The following is a 19,856-nucleotide window of genomic DNA, read 5'->3' as shown; positions in this document are numbered from 1 at the left end:
GGCCTATCTACACTGGACATGTCCAACATATGAACAACACGCGAGGCAGACATTGTGAAATGGTGGGAATCTACAGCAGGGACTGGCTACACATCTCTTCATTCCCATGTAATGAACATAGCTCTCAGTGACAAACTCAAGCTTAACTTTCTAGAACATTCAGAGTTTTTTAAATATTTATTTTTAACAATTTCAATGCACAAAATCTGTGGATACAGAGGGCACACTATACCAGTCTGGCCTGAGTGTGTTCTCTATCATTCAGTGTTTCAAGCGCTGCTTTCAGACTGTGAACTCTGAGAGACGAAGACTTTCAGAACTCGATCCAACAGAATACAGGACAAAGGCAGGACAGATGAGGATGGCAAATTAAATTTTGTTTAATGAATCACTAACTAGCGCTATTAGCCTCATTCATATGCAGATTTTGTTTGCAGTCTCGCTGCTCATTGCTGGGTTCAGATGCAAGTGTAATGAAGCCTACCTTTACTCTGTTAGCAAACAGATTTCCTTCTATCAGGCCTGCATTGTTTGTTCCCACACACTTAGTTATTCTCTCTCTCTCTCTCTCTCTCTCTCTCTCTCTCTCTCTCTCTCTCTCTCTCTCTCTCTACCTTGCTGAGTGTATGTGCATATGTGTGTGTGCTCTGTGCATTTTGTTAAAGTGCTAATTGCCTCTCATTAATTCCTTGTCACATTGATTAATTGGTGCAGAGAGGCCATGGAAAATAGCTTCTATGCAAATGTTTAATAGTCTCTTTTTGAATGTATGAATATTTTAATGCAGAGGCGAATTTGCTGGAAATTGGGGCCAGTTAGCCGACTAAGCAAAGAAGGTGAAATAGTAAACATAGAGAACAATGTGACACAAAGACTTAGGAGCGACTGAACAGAGCAGTGTGTTCACCCACAAAGACCAATGACTGTTTATTTTGGATGGTTCAGGAAGACTAGTGCCAGAGGCCTTCACCACTTATTTACTGCAGGGAACTCTGCTTAATCCTGCCACCTGTGTGTAGTTGGAATTATTCATTCATATCCTCTTTGTTTTTGTTCTAAATATGCATTTCTCTCAGCTCTACCAGTAGTTAAGCCTTCAGTGAGTATGATGAACTTGCTGAGGGGATCGCTAATGCTGTCGTGTCACTGGGCAGTTCATATGCTTCAAAATGCATGATGGATTTTGCTATTATTTCCTCTGCCAAGTCATCCATACAATACCTGACTATTCATGTTCCTCCTGGGATATTAAGCATACTGATCTGTGGTGTATGGATGCAGTTAGAAATGGTGACATAATTCAAGCCAGATGCTCTTAACAATGCTAGCTAACCAGAATAGTTGATTTTGATTATTCACAATAAATAAAAGCTAGAATTTGAAGCTCCTCCAATCTCTTGCCTGTTTCATGGTTTCATACAAACCGGATTCCAAAAAAGTTGGGACACTAAACAAATTGTGAATAAAAACTGAATGCAATGATGTGGAGATGGCAAATGTCTATATTTAATTCGTAATAGAACATAGATGACAGATCAAAAGTTTAATCTGAGTAAATGTAACATTTTATAGGAAAAATATGTTAATTCAAAGTCTCACAGTGTCAACAAATCCCAAAAAAGTTGGGACAAGTAGCAATAAGTGGCTGGAAAAAGGAAATTGAGCATATAACGAAGAGCTGGAAGACCAATTAACACTAATTAGGTCAATTGACAACATGATTGGGTATAAAAAGAGCTTCTCAGAGTGTCAGTGTCTCTCTGAAGCCAAGATGGTAAGAGGATCACCAATTCCACTATTGTTGTGCAGAAAGATAGTGCAGCAATACCAGACTGGTGTTACCCAGCGTAAAATAGCAAAGACCTTTAAGTTATCATCATCAACCGTGCATAACATCATCAAAAGATTCAGAGAATCTGGAACAATTGCTGTGCTTAAGGGTCAAGGCTATAAAACTCTACTGGATCTTTAGGGGTCTTTTAAAATGGAGTGTGGCAAAATGGAAGACTGTTCTGTGGTCAGATGCATCACAATTTGAAGTTCTTTATGGGACACTGGGATGCCATGTCATCCGGACCAGAGAGGACAAGGATAACCCAAGTTGTTATCAACGCTCTGTTCAGAAGCCTGCATCACTGATGGTATGGGGTTGCATGAGTGTTTGTTGCATGGGCAGCTTGCATGTCTGGAAAGGCACCTTTAATGCAGAGAACTATGTTCAGGTTCTAGAACAACATATGCTCCCATCTAGACGTCATCTCTTTCAGGGAAGACCCTGCATTTTTCAACAAGATAATGCCAGACCACATTCTGCAGCAATCACAGCATCATGGCTAGGTAGGAGAAGGATCCGGGTACTGAAATGGCCAGCCTGCAGTCCAGATCTTTCACCTGTAGAGAACATTTGGCACATTATAAAGAGGAAGGTGCGACAAAGAAGGCCCAAGACGATTGAACAGTTAGAGGCCTGTATTAGACATGAATGGGAGAGCATTCCTATTTCTTAACTTGAGAAACTGGTCTCCTCTGTCCCCACACGTCTGTTGAGTGTTGTAAGAAGAAGGGGGGATGCCACACAGTGGTAAAAAATGGCCTTGTCCCAACTTTTTTGGGATTTGTTGATGCCATGAAATTTTGAAACAACATTTTTCCCTTAAAATGATACATTCTCTCAGTTTAAACTTTTGACCTGTGATTTGTGTTCTATTCTGAATAAAATATTAGATGTTGGCATCTCCACATCGTTGCATTCAGTTTTTATTCACAATTTGTTTAGTGTTCCAACTTTTTTGGAATCCGGTTTGTACTATGTGATGGGAAAAAGACACAGGTTCTATAGATCAGTGTATAGATCTTGAAGGGTGCAAATCATCCAGGATGATTAGTCTAGAGCAGGGGACTTCAACATGTGAGTGCATGAGTACTAGTGTGTGTGTGTGTGTGTGTGTGTCCATTCAATCACTCAGTGGACTTGATGGTCCTTATTAATTTCCCATCCACTGGACTCTGCCCAATATCACCACGACTACTGCCTTCATTTGGAAGAACTGTTAAGACGAGTGGCTGCATTGGAAAATGACAAACAGCTCCTGTCAATTGGTTTAATAGAATGTGACCGACAGTGAAAAATGTGGGGGTGCTTGGTCGCTGAATTCAGCTCCAGGGCCATAGATAATCAAGTCAGTTGGATAGATGGCTTGAGTCAGGACAGAGTCATGGTTTATCCACTGTTTACAACAGGGTCAGATCATAGTAAGATACATATATGGGAATGATGCTGAGATCTGTCTGTTAAAGTAAACAGCAGAGTACAGTAGCCAGCATGCCCCGTGTTAAAATACAATGCAAGCCCTTTTCTGTAATTTTTAAAAAATATGTCAAATCAAAAATGTAAACAGATCCATCCAGTTCTCTGTTCTTTTACCCAGCGCATGAAGAACAACATGACATGCTCTACATTACCTGACTCCATGATCCAGCTTCACTATCTCTTTATCACAGATAAAGCTCCAGTATTTTGATTTTAAATATAAACTATAAAGACCAATTGATAGAAAGTATGTTGGGAAGGGGCAGGGTGTTCTGGGGTTTGAGGGGGTGGGGTCAGGCTTAAAGTAGATACACTGAAGGGAACGCGTGTCCAAAGAAGGGTGAAGTATGGGTGTAGATAAGTTCTCTGGAGTGATGGTGACGTGTGAAATGAAGATCCAATACTTTTGCTTAAGTTGGAGCGAGGTTTATCTTTCAGAGCTAACAATCCAACATCACTGCTTGACCTCACTAAAGCTCTTGTGGCTGAATGCAGTCAAATCTTCATAAATGTTTCAACATTTCAGCTTCCCATGGGAGTAGATGGTATTAATGCAGTGAACAGAGAACACTGTCCATAATATCCATAAGAAACATTGGAAGATAGGTGTCTACACATTTGTGGAAATATTGTCTGTGTTTCAGTTTGATTTATGGATTCAAAGCACAGATTTACCTTTACTTTAACCTTTTCCTTCCACAACCCAGTGGAGGAGAATATAACAGAAAGAACTAAAGGAAAACCCAGAATAAAGGTTTATGAAAGGGTCTAGCTAAGTATAGGTTGTTCTTAAAGGTCGAGAGTAGCTACGGTGGTTGGTGAGAAAGTGATATAACTATGATAATGATTCCCAGAAAGTGGGAGGTCTCTGTGGAGGTTTAGTGAGGAAATGGCAAGTCAATTACTTTAGCTGGGATGTGTGGAAATGCCACTACATTTAATGCAGTTATAGGCCACAGCTGTGTCGTATATATACACGCAGTGTGGAGACGATCGGAGTCTGCTTCCCCAGAGGAGCCTTTTATGGCTCAAAAGTTGCTGGTTGATGCTTAGGAGACTTAACGTTGATTCTGAAATAAGTGTTATTATCTCAGCAAACATGAGCCCAGTGTGAGATTTTACTGAGACCTCCACTGCGATTCCTGGCTTCTTTTTCTCAGAAGACATATATGAGCAGCAAGAAAAACTAAAGGTAACGTCCTCTTTGTCTATCCATCTCATCTTGCAGTCTAGGAGAAACTACAGAGATATTTAAGAGATCCAAGGCTTGTTTTTCTCTCCTGTGGGTCAGGACTCTGTTTGCCTTCCACAGAATGAATTGGCATTTGCAGCACATGGCAGTTGTTTTTTTATTTATTTTTTGTATTTTTTGATGCACGCGCTGTATTGAAATGAGTCGTCCTGTGGGTCTTGAATGAGAAAGCGATTGTCTCCCAGAAAGTTCCCTGCCTTTGTGGAGCGCTGGAGATTACATTTTTTGATTGTTTGGCCTTTCCCAGCTGGGCTTGCTCATCTCGTCCTCTCCTATATTCACAGAGCTAAAAAGAGAAGCTCAAATTGAATCAGTATGGAGCAGATCGGTTTGGGAGATTGGTGTAAGTGGGCTTGTTTTGTCCACTTCAGCCTTGGAATAGAGTAGAGAATTCTCCAGAGAGAAACTCAGGACCATGCTGTTGTGTTGCTCTCCATTCGTACAGCAGCCGGCACAGAGGAAAACAATACGCTTATGAATGAGGGCTGTCCAAATAACCTCTAAGGGCTGAACAATTCTTTCTGCATTGATGTCTTTGTGTGTGTGTGTATATGTGTGGGTGTGTGTGTGAGGTCAATCTGTGCCATACTGTTGCGTTGCTCCCTATCTCCAAGCTTTGGTTGCAATGCCAAGAGCTTCGCATCCAGCTCTTATCTTGACAGGCCACACACACACACACACACACGCAGAGGGAGGGAACATAGTCTTTTCACTCCAGCTTGCCTTATCTTACCTGTGTAAATGGCACAGCTGGAGAAACATAATGACTCTGAAGATGTGTCACCTGAAGAGAACTGACCCACATATGGATATGACTGATTCCCTTGAGGACGCATCTATACATGTTTATACCCCACTCCCCTCACCCACACACACTAACCTAACCATATCTACCACTTTCCTAACTCCACACTAACCCTGGTGGTAACCAGCTGATGGTCCCCACAAGGAAGACAAAAACATGGTACACACCTACACAAAAACACACACACACACTTACACACACATACACACATCTTTGAAGCATTCACTGAAGTAAATAAATACAATGATATAAATGTTTCCCCTTTCATTTTTAGACCATGATAGTAAATGAGTGTTGTGCTCATAGATGCACTTAAATTCTCTTAAGCAGCACATGATAAAAATAATAAAGTGTTTTCTAAAGGATGGAAAAAATTGATGGTACTGTGGATGCAGCATTCACTGAAACAGGAAGAGCCAAACATGACATGCAATTAAAATTCCCTGGTCGCTGACAGTTGGTTATTTGATATCAGCACAAAACAGCTTTTAGAATGTCTTAAGGGAACCTGTGTGTACTTTTAATGAAGAACTAAAACCACTCCGAGCAATGTTGTGGACCAGTGTAGTACTCTTTCAGTTAGTTAAATCACTGTGTGCCTTTCTCTATATATGTAAATACATATATGGTCACCATAGGAGCAAATCTCCATTTGTATCTCAATTTTTGACATAACAAAAATGTCTAGCCCCAGTATAAACACTCCAAACAAATTAAAGATAGTTTTTTCACATTTCAGAGATACAAGGTTTGGTTCCAGTATTGAAGACTTCAGTCACCAAGGAGAGGTTGGTGAAACCCAAGTGTTCAATAGTTGAATGTGTTTTGAACACATGGACTGTGTATGTAACTGCATTGTGAGATCGATACACCACTGAACGGACGGCTCTGATAGCTGTGTGCATCTGTGTCATGTAAAATGTTAAACTCAAACGAGGAAGACGCCTGACCTTTTCAGGCCTGTGTTTTGAAGAGAAAGTGTGTAGGCCAAGTGCTCACCTTCCTGACAGTTTATAGAGAAGAGTGTGGCTGTGGAAACCATGTTCTTTTGACATTAATGACCTTTGGCTACATGCTGCTGAAGCTGAAAGTGACTGGACTATGGCTATGGGTCCCTCATTAGCCCTGTCCCAGTAATCACACTTGTTTGTGTGTGCCCATGTGGGTGTGAAAGGCTGTATAGCCAACCATTTCTTTTATTTCCCACAACAAGAGTGCTCATGAGCGCCCCTCATGAGTCTTTACTCTTCCCTTTCTGCAAGTGTGAATCACACCTCAGTTTGACAAAGGCTATTACTCATTTATTCCCTAAATTTCCTGTGAGGATTTACACATAAAACAATTAGAAAACAGCTCAGAAACAGTGAAGAAGAAATTCATTCATTCATTTGTTCATTCATTTATTCATTCTTCTACTGTAACCACTTTATTCTGATACATGGTGGGTCCAGAGTCTACCTAAAATCCTTTGGTGCAGGGCAGGAACACACCCTGGAGAGGGCACCATTTAATCACAAGGTATTACACACTCACTCACACATTCACACCTATGGGCAATTTCACACAGCTATTCTACCTCTCAATATATATTCTTGCACTGTGGGAGGGAACCTGAGATCCTGGACCTGCAGAGACGCTATGCTGCCCCTCGATTTATATTTTTTCTGTGTGAAGAGAACAAACCACAATAACTTACCATAAAGATTTACATTTGAGCAATTTAAGGAGGCATGCCCCAATTCTATTTACAAGGCATCAAGAAAGTGTACATTTCACAGACACCATAGAGCTCAGGGCAAATACTGGGACAGTGCCATTGTCTGTTCTTGGACAGCTCTTGGATAACAGAAACAGATGTTGGAAAGAATGGACGCTTCATTTAAAGGTTACGGTTGAAGTGTCTCATAATACATTAACAGCACATACATTTCACATAGACTATATAGACAGTTATGAATGTTGATGTGAAATGCCGCAGGCCAAAAAAAAACAAAAAACAGTGGTTTCTGATTGACTGTGATCAATCACATGGTCAAGCAGTAGCATCTTTACAAACTCTTGAATGGCAGCTGCAAATGCTTGGCACTGATTTATCTGTGTAGTTTAAAAACTGCAAGAGTTGTTGACAATAATTATATTGTAATAAATGTATTACCTCTATTCTTTAACCAGGGATGCAAAATTACTTCCTCTACACATCCAACAAGCGCTTTATAATTAGTGACTTCAACTAATTTAGTGTGTGACTATTGTAGACTCAGTTGGTAAAATTTGCACACGCAGCTTGTACACCATGAATAATATGGATTATCATGTTGTTACATGATGTTACAGTGGCACTTGTCATGGGGTAGGCTATAATTAGCAGCAAATGAACATTCAGCATCTCCAAATAGCTTGTGGAAGGTGCTATGTTTTCCTGGGAATCCTTGGATCCTGGCATTTATCTTGATGGTATTTTGATATGTATGACCACTCAAATTGTTCCAGTCTTGAAGTGGCAGAAGATAGCAGTGTACTGAGGATTTTACTATTCTGTAACATTTTAATATAAGCAAGTGTCTCCCTGGAACCTAAGGTTTCAGGAGCTGCACTGATGGCCTTAAAGGTATGTGTGTATATATATATATATATATAAATATATATATAGCAGTGGCGGATGCTGGTCTTTCAAGGAGGGGAAGCTCAATTTCGGCCTACATCATAAAATGTGTCGATTTATTTATACGTAAATTCTACCCTCCGTTCCTTTTCAAGAAAATGATCTGTGACCCTGTCGTACCAACAAGGCGTCTTTTCCAGGGACTTGACTAGTGTCCTCTCAGTGGCCAGCAGAGCTAGGCTGTTTAAACGGCCTTGGCCCATGTGAAGTGTGTCCGCCTGTGAGTGCTTTGTGACGGTGGAGGGGCTCAGCAGCACCCGCTGGACAGAAACTGCGATAGAAGTCAGAAAGAGTGATAGAAGTCAGTCTCCAAACACAAGCAGCTACAAAAAAAAAAAAAAAACACCAGAAGTAGAAGCTCGAATTGTCGTTAGTCGTTTTTAACAAAGAAAATGCCGCTAAGAGGTTTAAGAGAGTGTCCGGTTCAACTCGGAACAGAATGAAAATGTAATGCTCCCACGGATCTTTACACCAAAGGATCGCTGATTCGCTCATTTCGCTGTCAATCAAAAAGGGATTCAGCCTCAGACAGATCATCCAATCATCATGCAGAAGCTGAGCGTCCGGACCAGCCGAGGCCAGCCCACTGCCCCATAGACCCCCAGAGACGCTGAGTGTCCGATGGGCGGGACAAAGCTCAGCATTTATACAATCACTCGTCTCGTTTTGCTGCACTTCGCTGCTTCGCAATTGAACTCTGTGGGCGCTCAGCGTCCACACTGTTCAAAGCACTGTGAGGCTGCGGGAATGACTGAGAGCAAAGCCACGTCTTTACCAGTGATAAGAAGCTGATTCTGAACAAAAGTCGATGACATGTACACACAACACTATATATTTGATCACTTATTTTTTGACATTTTAGGGGAAGCTGAGCTTCCCTTGGAGTCTTAGAGCAATCGCCTCTGATATATAGCATATATATATATGCTACCTCTCTGGTCTGTTTGCGTGCTGGAAAAAGGTCTGGTGTTTTTACACAGCACTAACTCAGTAAATGGGGAAAAAAACAAATGGCTCAGACTTTATCTCGTTCCATTGCTGGCTGAGAAACCACATCTGGATGGTACAGAGATGGAGAAGATTTGAGGATGTTGCTCTATTCCTGGTCCATAAGTGGGTAAAATTGACTTTTGTGTGCCATTTCAAATTAATCAAAATGGAACTTACTCAGATCGTTGTATTTCATGAAAGTAAACACATACTTAAAGTGCTACAAAAATAAACGAATGAATAAAATCTTAAAGGACAAATTAGAGTCGGCTACTTACTCAAAAATACCATTACACTTTAAAAATGTGGAGCTTCTGAAAGACAAGGGGAGTTTGTTTAGCTGTGAGAACAGTAGTTCTCCAGAATTGTCTGTGTTGCCTTTAAGGACTCCAATGCTAATATAACATTCTCCGTGATTATGCATTCTGTCTAACACCCTGTCCCCTACTTCTTCCGCTCAGACTCTAACATCTGTTGAGCACTGTCATCTTGCTCAGGGCAGGTAAAGAAGCACTCCGTCTCTATCCCTTTATTATGCACTCGTTTATTATTCAATTCTTGAGGCTCGATTAATTGGCCCATCTGTCAGACACACAGCCGCGCTGATTGTGCCTCTCCTCCCTCTGCATGTGGTCCGGTTGATTAATGACTGCCATGTTTGGGACAATAGGGAGCTTCTTAGGTGCAGGACCAGGTGGAAGGTTCCATCTGAATGGGTGGGAGGGAGTACAGTGGCTGCAGATGGCATGAACAGCATTGACTGCAATTGCCATCAAATGTTAGACAACATAAACAGGTCTGTCAAGCAGTCATAAGGATTTATAGCAGATTTTTAGGAGTATTTTATAGCAAATTATAATATTTATTCTGGAGAGGCAACTAAAATCTAAACTCTGACATTATAAATTGCATTCTGATGCAGAGTAGAATACATACCAGGTGTGCACAAAGTTCTTAAAATAAACTGTAACTGGCTGAGAAGACTTACTGCAAGAATTTCTGTGCCATTAAAGTCCCTTTCACTTTAAAGGAGAAGTCTCAGCACTGCAGAAACTGCATTATGGAGGAGGAAATTTGTAGAAGCAAAAATATCAAATCTTACCTGGTGTTCCTTTATTATTGCTAAGAATAAGCAGGAACAGGAACAAGCATTTAACCACATGGCCACATTCGATAAGACTCTACTCTTTTATTTATTTATTTAACTTTTCCATTAGGCAAATTTGATCGTTGGCACCCAAAACTGGGTTCTTTTTTAACATCTGCTCCCTCCTGATTCCAGGCGAGCAAAGTAGGCACTAAACATGATCGGTAAACCTTGTAGAGCACTGAGCCAGTGAGACTTGTCAATCATGACATAATTCAGACTTCCAGTTTGTTAAATCTCCTAGCTACAGTAGAGATCACATTTGTTTTTATGTGACTCACAACAGCAGCTCTTAAATTTATGCCATGTTCTTTTGAAGAGCTGCAAACACTCCTTGGATTGGTGGCAGATGAAAATGCATGAGTCGCACTGTGCAAAAAGGAACTCATGGGCAGAGCCATGTTCAGTCCCAAAAAACAACAACAACAACAACAACTACATGCAAATACACGATGGGTAAACTGCGCTTAACATTACTGGCTTAGTTGTTGTGGATTCCAAAGCCCATGGTTCTTGTTAAAAACTGTTTTTTACGACATCACTGTCTATATTTCTGGGGGGAGACTTTGTAATGGAAAACCAACCCATATCAGGAACTAAACATAATGTAGAGCCAAGCTGAGTAGGGTAGGTACCATGCAGTGGAAAAGCGACATAAGCCCATTTTTAAGGTATTAAGAGATTAATTGTCTTGGATTAAACTTTCTAATTACCAAAAATGAGCTTTTATGGATTTAGATGATGATCAGATGAGGATTATATTTTTCCCCATGCACCCTGCATATCTGCAACAAATGAAAACATAAATCTTTTTTCCAGTGCCTCATGTAATTCATCATATATGACCCTAGACCAGTTCGGAAAATAAAACTTTAATATAAACTGCTGATATACTTGTTGGGTGGAAATTGGCATCAGGTAATTTGTTGCCTGAGATTCCAAGTGGCTTGGAAAACTGTTTGAGCTTAAGCTGGAGTTTGCCCTGGCTCTCAGTGAGACTGGACTCCTCCTGCGCCAGACCGAGAGTGTGCTGCAAGGTCGTTGCAAGGTTGTGTGTTTGCCAGGAAGCTGCTGGTGGTGGTGTCCCACTGAGAGAGCTGTGGAGGATGCTCTGAGCCAGTTTGGCAGCCTGAGAGCTGCTGGATTCATGCTCAGCTCTCACAGCTGTTCTCTCCTGGCCATGCCTGTCACTCCAGAGCACACATTCTGACCTGAGGCATCACTAACACACTTCTGTATGCATCATACCAGCATGGACACACTTTGATGGGACTCTAGGGATTCCTTTACTTTGGAAATTTGACAGTGAGTAGATGTTTGATTGCCCTGGTGTGACATTGCTCATTCTATGGCTGTCCATGGCTAACCTGAGCTTTTAGAGACTGAAGTGGAAGTGGAATTTAAAGCCAAGGTTGTCATGTTAAGCCACGTTTACTGCAGAAAACAGCAGTGTAAATGATCAATGTTTAAGTAGAAATTTGGGTTGTGATGCAGTGGAAGTGTGGTATCTGGCAAGACAGACCTCCATCCAATATCTTTGGGCTAAGTTAGAGTGGTTTTTGTGATCAAGAACTAGTTATTTAACTAGTTATTAAACTATTGCTCAGAAATTCTCCTGGAAAAACTGCTACTGCAACAAAGAGAGAAAACTACAGATCATAGTTCATCATATCAAATCTTGAGCCAGGTTCCAGGCCGGGATTTTACAATGGCTGGGTGGTATATGTCGTTATACCTGGCCAGTCTGGTGAAGTTATAACGTCATACCTGCTGGCCATTTTAAAATCCCTGTCTGGAACCCAGATCCAAGGTCCGGATTAGACTTCAAAGTTCCCCTTTTGGAGATACAAAAGCACCCATAGGGGCTAGCATGGTGGTGCAGCAGGTAGTGTCGCAGTCAAACAGCTACAGGGACCTGGAGGTTCAAGTCCTGCTCTGGAAGATACTGTCTGAGAGGAGTTTAATGTGTTCTCCCTGTGTCCGCATGGGTTTCCTCCAGGTGCTCCGGTTTCCTCCCACGGTCCAAAACACATGTTGGTAGTTGGATTGGTGACTCAAAATGTGTCCATAGGTGTGAGTGAATGTGTGTGTGTGTCACCCTGTGAAGGACTGGCAATCCCTCCAGTGTGTATTCCTGATTTGCACCCAATGATTCTGGGTAGGCTCCAGACCCACCATGACCCTGAACTGGTTAAGCACTTACAGACAATGAATGAATGAATGAATAAATGAATGAATGAAATAACACCCATATGAAGCTTGCCACCACATGCAGTGGAAACAGTTAAAACTCCTGTCAACCATGTAGCTGCTTCACATTAATATTGTTTAGACGTATTTATAGCATCCTAAAAAATGATTATAAATAGTGTGTACTGCAGAAGTGATTATGCTAGTCAGGTTGTATTTATTGCTGTTCTCCTCCATAAGTGCTGGAATTATGTCATTATGGACAATTTAAACTCAGTCCCATTAAAGAGACAAATGGCAGAGGACTGTCTTTGTATTGGGAGGTAAACTTGGGATAAGTCTGATTTAATTAAGATTTAAAAGATGCTATTCTGTCAACGTTGATCTTGGATGCATTGATCGCTGCAGGAGACAACTTTTAACATGCCTCCTATATCACGACAGCTGTGTGGATTTGTGAAGAAATAGTTGATGAATTTAATTTTAGGAACTAATTTTGGTTTCTCTTTCTCACCAGGTGGGCAGGATAGATAGCGTTCTCCTTTAGTGTTGAGCTAGTTTTGTTATACACTTATAGTGTTCTTTTGTTTGCACTTGAAAACCTAAAAAAATCAGAGGAAAAAAAATCAGATGTCATTCAACACAGAACTCTTCTAATATCTTACCCTTCAAGCAGCACTTACGATATTAGAAGCTCTTTTAATTGGCTGAGTTGTGAAGCCTCTGTTCTGGCTGACTGGAGGCCAATAGGGCGGGTTTGACAGGTGTCAGGTGTTGCTTGACAGCATTCAGTTTGATTAAGAACAGCAGGTCCCTTGTGAGTTCCACATACTGGATGAACACACACACACACACACACACACACAAACAAACATTCATTCACATTGAAGGACCAGGTGTGTCAAATACTTTGTATTTGAAGGAATAGGTGGAACTAAGTCATATTTATAATCATTTATAATCATAGCCTAATCGTAGCCTAATTTACTGTGTATATATCCACTATATCCCCCCCCCCCCAAAAAACAAAAAAACAAAAAGCAAAACAAAACAAAAAAATAAACACACCTGCTCATTAAAACTGTTCCTCTGAAACTGAGGATATAATATGCATGTCTGCCTTTGCTACAGTAACAGCTGTCCCTTTCTCTTTCAAAGCTTTACACATAAGCTGCAATATTTCTGTGAATAGCTCAGGGCATTCAGCCACAAAATTATTACTGAGTTCAAGGTCTGGTGTTGGAAGATCATATTTGGATCCCACACAGCACTCCACATCACGCCAGGAAACATGGGTTCAGAGCTCCACAGCCCAATGCCAGGGACTTACATCTCTAGCCAGTGCTTGAGCATTGTGACTTGAAACTCATGAGCAGTTCCTCCAGAGCATGTAATTTCATTTCCTTTTTAAGGACAAAAAGCTGTGTGTACATAACAGAACATCATTGTAATGCAAATCAAACTGGCTGAATTGATTGACCCATTTATTGTCTAATATAGCTATAAAATAATGGGCGTTTACCACCAACCAGCATTACACAAATATTGATCAAAAGAGGCTTATTTTCTGATGGAGCCTTTTCTCTCCTTCTCAGGTGAATGGGCGTGACTTCTCCAAAACTGGACATGAAGTGGCTGTTGAAGCAATGCGGAAAGACCCTGTGGTTGTCCAGGTATTGCGGCGAGGTCCCACAGCCAGTAACCATGGCAACCTTCAGGAGGTGTGCGTGGTGGATGTGTGTACACAGACAGACATCACCTTTGAGCATATTATGGCTCTGGCCAAACTGAGGCCAGCTACTCCTCCAGTGCCTGACATCTGCCCCTTTCTGCTGTCGGACAGGTACTAAGTCCTATATAAGTCTGTTATACTGTATTACTGTGAACTTGAAAAGTTTGATCAATGATGGGAAATGATGGTGGAAATGATGGAGCCAAAACATTAAAATTCTATACTCACTGTCCATTTTAGTAGTTCCACTGACTGGGGGGTCGCCTACAAAATTGAAAACAGCTGCTAAATAAATAAATAAATAAATAAATAAATAAATAAATAAATAAATAAGATAACAGAGAGAAAAAAAATTGCTTTTTCTTTGGTAAACTTTTATTTTGAAAGGGCGCCACTGAGGTGAACGCGTTTTGGCAGTGAGTCAGTGGGTCTTCTTTAAGCCTTCATAAGGCACCTGTTCAAATATAAAGCTGCTCTAATAATCAGCTTCAGTGGCCTCCGATTCACCATCAGAGTCTGGTTTATAAAGTTAGTTATTTCCAGCCCTGGGCTTGAGATCAGTAACGAGAGCACAACAGACAACAATTACGGATAATTACAGTTATGAAAACGACTTGTATATAACTGTTAGGGAAACAGAGGAGGATCGGAAGTTAAAGTTAATATTAGCTGTGTTCAGGTTGTGAGAAAGCACTCTAAACATGCAGCAAATTAATGTTAGTCTCTGGCCATTTCCCAAACTGTACACTACTGCTCTGTATTGCATGAAAACACACACACACACACACACACACACACACATCCCTATGTTTGGGACACAGTGTCTCTAATGTTAATGTTAATCAAATGCTGTTCCACATCATTATAAATGCAGTGTTTTACTGCCTTATCTGTGTAGGAATCAGTGTATCTACATTTAGAGAACATAACTACAAGATTCTATATTAATTGTATGCTTTTAAATTGCATTTATTTCATACAGCCCATTTCATTTCCAGGACATTTCAAAACATCTTTAAATAATCATTTGATTTGCTTGTACAGTTGTTTAATCGGATAATATAAATATCCTCCTTAAAAAATAAAAGGAAATGTAATGTTTAGTTTGTTTGGAAATGAAATCAGTTGAGGGTGATCTGTACATCTTGTATAGTGGTATGTTTATTGTAGATTACTGTGCATTAGTAATGCTATATGATGTCATATGTTGTTTATGAGAAGCTTTACTGAAGGAGTTTTTCAAAACAATAAGGGATTTGAAGACAGAAACTGAAATATGCCATTTTTCCTCATCCCCATTCTAATATTATTTTGAGTCATTAGCTTGTATATTACTGTTGTCGATTTTTGCTGCTAAGCCTCCCTCTCTGAAGATGAAATAGAACAGGTCAGCATATCAGCCTTATAGCTCATGAATTGACAGGCTCAGCACTTTTGTTGGTGTAAAATCACTGAGTGGATCTGAACTTCACTACACTGCTGCTGCATCGAGCAATTTCTGAACGCCACTTCATTTTTCAAGCCATCAATAATATGGACTCACATTTAAGCTCTGCCATCTTGCTGTGAATGCCTTCATTATGGAGCTATTTTTAAATAAGTGGTACCCTCCCTTACTTGTTCCACTAATATGATAAAGCTGCACCATGCCCTGTATGTAATTACTGCCACTGTGAGCTCTGTCCATTGGTTTAATAAAGAGTTTACAGTGTGATTAAAAGCAAATTGAGTGGCAAACAAGGCACACTTATCCTTAGTATGGTTATAACCTTTAACTGCCGCCAGACTGAACCAATTTGTCTTGTAAATTGACCATGCAGTTTTAGGGCTTTTTGTCATGACCTGGGGAATACACAATGTGTCCCAAAGTTTGTAGACACACGTTGCTGACACAGGTTCTCAATGGTACACACATAGTTTGATCCATATCGGGCATTGCTAATGGAAAAAAAAATATTCTGGTGCAACCGCACCTAAGCCTAAGGTCACCATGCATTAAGCCAAGGGTGGGCTAAAAGGAAATTAAGCCACCCACTGACCTTTGGGGTCAGTTAGAGTGGCATTTGCAATCCAGAGATAATCATCCATTATCAGTATCTGACCTTTATTAATACTTCTGATAGCAAATGTAATGCTGAATGAGTAGGTGTCCACAAACTTATGACTATGTTATGAATCTTTGCCTCCAGACAACATTAGTATTTTCAGTACATCTTGGAATGATGTGATGTTTAGCCTTAACCCTTTAAATGTGATGTTTAGCCTTAACCTAAATCTAAACTCCTATGTGAGTCTTTTTCATTCTTCACTATATTAATTACATAGTAGTTACATAGTACATAAATGGTAATTCACTAACTACCGCACAGTGTTATGTATTAGTAAAGAAAAAATTAATCTTAAAATACCTGAAAGTAGTATATGAAGGAAGCGTATACTGGGTAGCAGTTCTGTATTCTTTGGTGTAGCAAAGCGGTCCAAAATATCCAGATGGTTTGCAGGGTCTACATTCAGAAATGGTTCCTTGTGGGTTCTTAGTAAAGACATGGATAAATAAATATAGACTAATGTGCCACAAAATTGTTATTTCCACTAAGGTTATATGTTAAATAAATTAAATTATGTACTGCAAAAACTATGCTAGGGCGGCACGGTGGTGCAGCAGGTAGTGTCGCAGTCACACAGCTCTAGGACCTAGAGGTTGTGGGTTCGATTCCCGCTCCAGGTGACTGTCTGTGAGGAGTTGGTGTGTTCTCCCTGTGTCCGCGTGAGTTTCCTCTGGGTGCTCCGGTTTCCTCCTACAGGCCAAAAACACACATTGGTAGGTGGATTGGTGATTCAAAAGTATCCGTAGGTGTAAGTGTGTGTGTGAGTTGCCCTGTGAAGGACTGGCGCCCCCTCCTCACCGTGACCCTGAACTGGATAAGCGGTTACAGATAATGAATGAATGAATGATAAAGCTGTGCTATAATAAAACCTGTGTCCCTTAAATATATTTTAGATGTTTTACATTTAACCCTTTTCCTTTTTTTTGTCTTTTCTTGTAGTTGTCACTCCATTCAGACAATGGAGCATGAATACTTTGAGTGTCCTGAATATTTGTCCAACCCTCGGGCAGAAGTGGAAAGGACAGATGAGTTTGAGTATGAGGTATGTGTTATGTTCACCATTCAACATTTCTAACAGCCCAACATTTTTCATCACAGTCTGTGATGAAAACTTTCCAACTTTTGTCAATAAATTTATTTATTTATTTATTTATTTATTTATTGAAACTGTGCCACAAGCCTTGTTAGCATGGGGGCAAACACAAGCTTCTTCCACAACACCCACCACATAATTTCCAACACTGAAAAGCTTAAAGCACTGAAGAAGAATGCAAACTGCCCAAATCTCTTACATCAGCTGACAGTTGCCTGTGCTGGCTACCATAGTACGCTGAGTGGTGGTCATTCGTCCTACCCAGAGAGCAGCACCAGCTGTGCTCTCCAGGGCTGAAACATCAGCAGCTGTGCTCTCCAGGGCTGAAACATCAGCAGCGATCAAACTACTGATCTCCCTATGATAGGGCAAACGTGTAGACCACTGCACCCAAAAGTCCAGGCCTAGCCAGTATGATACAAACAGAGGAAAATTATTCAGATCATTCTACTCCTTCCACCTTAAATAATGTACAATTTATTTTATTGATACTCTGCAGATTGTGGCAAATTTGCCATCACCATGGCAATGCTTCTATGGCTGCATGACACTAATGCTAGAGTACCGCTACGAGACATGAGACATGTTTTTATTTCAGTGCCAAACAATAAACAGCATTAGAAATGAGCCAGACATGAGAACATTTCTCATAAAAGCTGCACTTTTGAAGCTAAATCTTGAACACTTAAGGAACACAGTAAAAAGCTGCTCCAGTTTCCATTCATAAATGAAAATGGTACATATTTTACAATATAGCCAAAGGTTTGTGGACACCTACTCATCCACAACTCTGCTGAATGTAAATATATGTATTCTGTCCCTTTTCCTACAGTAAGAGTTTCTACAATTCCGAGGAGAGGTTTTACACTAGGTGTCTAAGCAGTTTTTTTACATACACAGAAACATGTTGAAATTATTGTCCAGAGAAACAGACTGAATACTACAGATGTGGCAGAGAGAGATGTCCTTTGGAGAAAACCCCTACAACTCTGGATGTTCTTAAACAGTCTGGGCTCTTTCACACATGGGTGATTTATTCTACGCATGAGCCGACTACATCTGTGTCTGTTACGAATACACTCTCCTCACAGAGCCAAGGAGACAGTAATGTCCCTCTCTTGAGGCTCATATCAGAGATTAAAATGAGTAGAAGGGTTCTTGTGATGAAAAACAGGCAAGACATACTCTGGATTATGGGGCATGATCAGTTCTTCTCTGTCCAGAAGCTGAGGAGTTACCCATCAGTGAACGCACTGCCTGAAACAATAGAAGCCTTGAAGAGATTTTGAGTTATTGCAGAGCTTAGGAGACAGATCAATACTGAGCCATATTAAAGCTTGCGATGATGAATATCCCTCAACATGCTTATTGGCTTCACTCTGGGGCTGAACTAGAGAACAGCTCTCCTCACTTACTCCTTAGAAATAATAATAATAATGCTATAGAGCACGTCAGAGCTTTACCAAAGCACTAGCTGAATATAATATAACCTCATGCCCTAACAATTTTGCAGATTATATGACGTCTATATATAGGCTACTACTCTCACTATCCACCCTCTCAGCTCTACTGACCATACTGGAGTATTTTGTAGTCCTACTATTTAAGATGTTAATCCATCTGTGGCTCTGCATATGTTTGTTTGTCACTTTCACCCTGTTCATGAATGGTTAGGACAAGGTAGGTGTGTGGAACAGAGTGGACAGTGAGTGGAGAAAAAAAATTGGGTGTTTTAAAATTCCAACAGCACTGCTGTGTCTGATTGACTCGTGCCAGTGCAACATACACTAACACACCACTGCCACATTAGTGTCACTGCAGCGTTGAGAATGATCCACAATCCAGATCCGGTCCTGACCATTGAACAACAGGGTAAAATGGGAGAAACAAAGTATGCAGAGCAACAGATGGACTAGAGTCTGTAAATACAAAACTACAAAGTGTTTTTGTTTGGTCAGTAGAACTGAGAGAATGGAGTGAGAGTTGAAGCGAGGTCATTTTAATGTTTGACTGAGTGGTGTATTTACTTGAATCCACACGTTCAACTTAAATCAAAGTTACAGTGCTAAATTGGTGCAGGGTACAGTATTTTTGTCTAAGCTGGGATTTAAACCCTGGTCTGCAATGTGGAACAGTGTTAAGCTCTACACTACAAAAACAGATGGCACAATATCACTTTGCTTTTTCCACTGCTGATACTGATAATAACCTTTAAACCTTAAGTATCGACCGTTACTGATCTGATTTTTTGCCTCAGACACTAAAATATCACAAAGAAGAACTACACAGCTATGAACAGATCAGCTTCATTCTGTTTTCCCTCAGAGAGCCTGTACTGCATTTTCTGTTGACATCAAACCAATTCTGATACCTGGTATCAGCCTGGTGTCACTGGCAGTGATGCTGTCACCATGGCAACCTTAGTAAGGCTACATGCCACATTAGGCTGCACACTGCTAGGAGCCTTGTTTTTTTTTTTTTTTTTTTTTTTATTTGGTTTTTTTTTTTCAGTTTTTTTTAAATGTACACATAGCATCAGAAAGAGCCAGACATGAGGGAATGTATTA

At 40.5% G+C, this 19,856-nt stretch overlaps 1 protein-coding gene across 1 annotated transcript in view; it reads left to right on the top strand.

Moving 5' to 3' along the window:
• The window catches only part of pdzrn4 (PDZ domain containing ring finger 4), a 64,870-nt gene that overhangs the window by 31,802 nt on the left and 13,212 nt on the right, over nucleotides 1-19,856 (top strand). Inside the window, exons 2-3 of the mRNA XM_066669160.1 lie at nucleotides 13,952-14,199; nucleotides 17,136-17,238. Coding sequence (XP_066525257.1) covers nucleotides 13,952-14,199; nucleotides 17,136-17,238 — 351 coding nt within the window. The remainder of the gene's footprint in view (nucleotides 1-13,951; nucleotides 14,200-17,135; nucleotides 17,239-19,856) is intronic.

The sequence above is a fragment of the Hoplias malabaricus genome, chromosome 4 (genome assembly GCF_029633855.1).
Source record: "Hoplias malabaricus isolate fHopMal1 chromosome 4, fHopMal1.hap1, whole genome shotgun sequence".
Lineage (NCBI taxonomy): Eukaryota > Metazoa > Chordata > Actinopteri > Characiformes > Erythrinidae > Hoplias > Hoplias malabaricus.
Note: the sequence above shows the minus strand (reverse complement) of the source record. Positions and strands in the feature narration are given on the sequence as shown.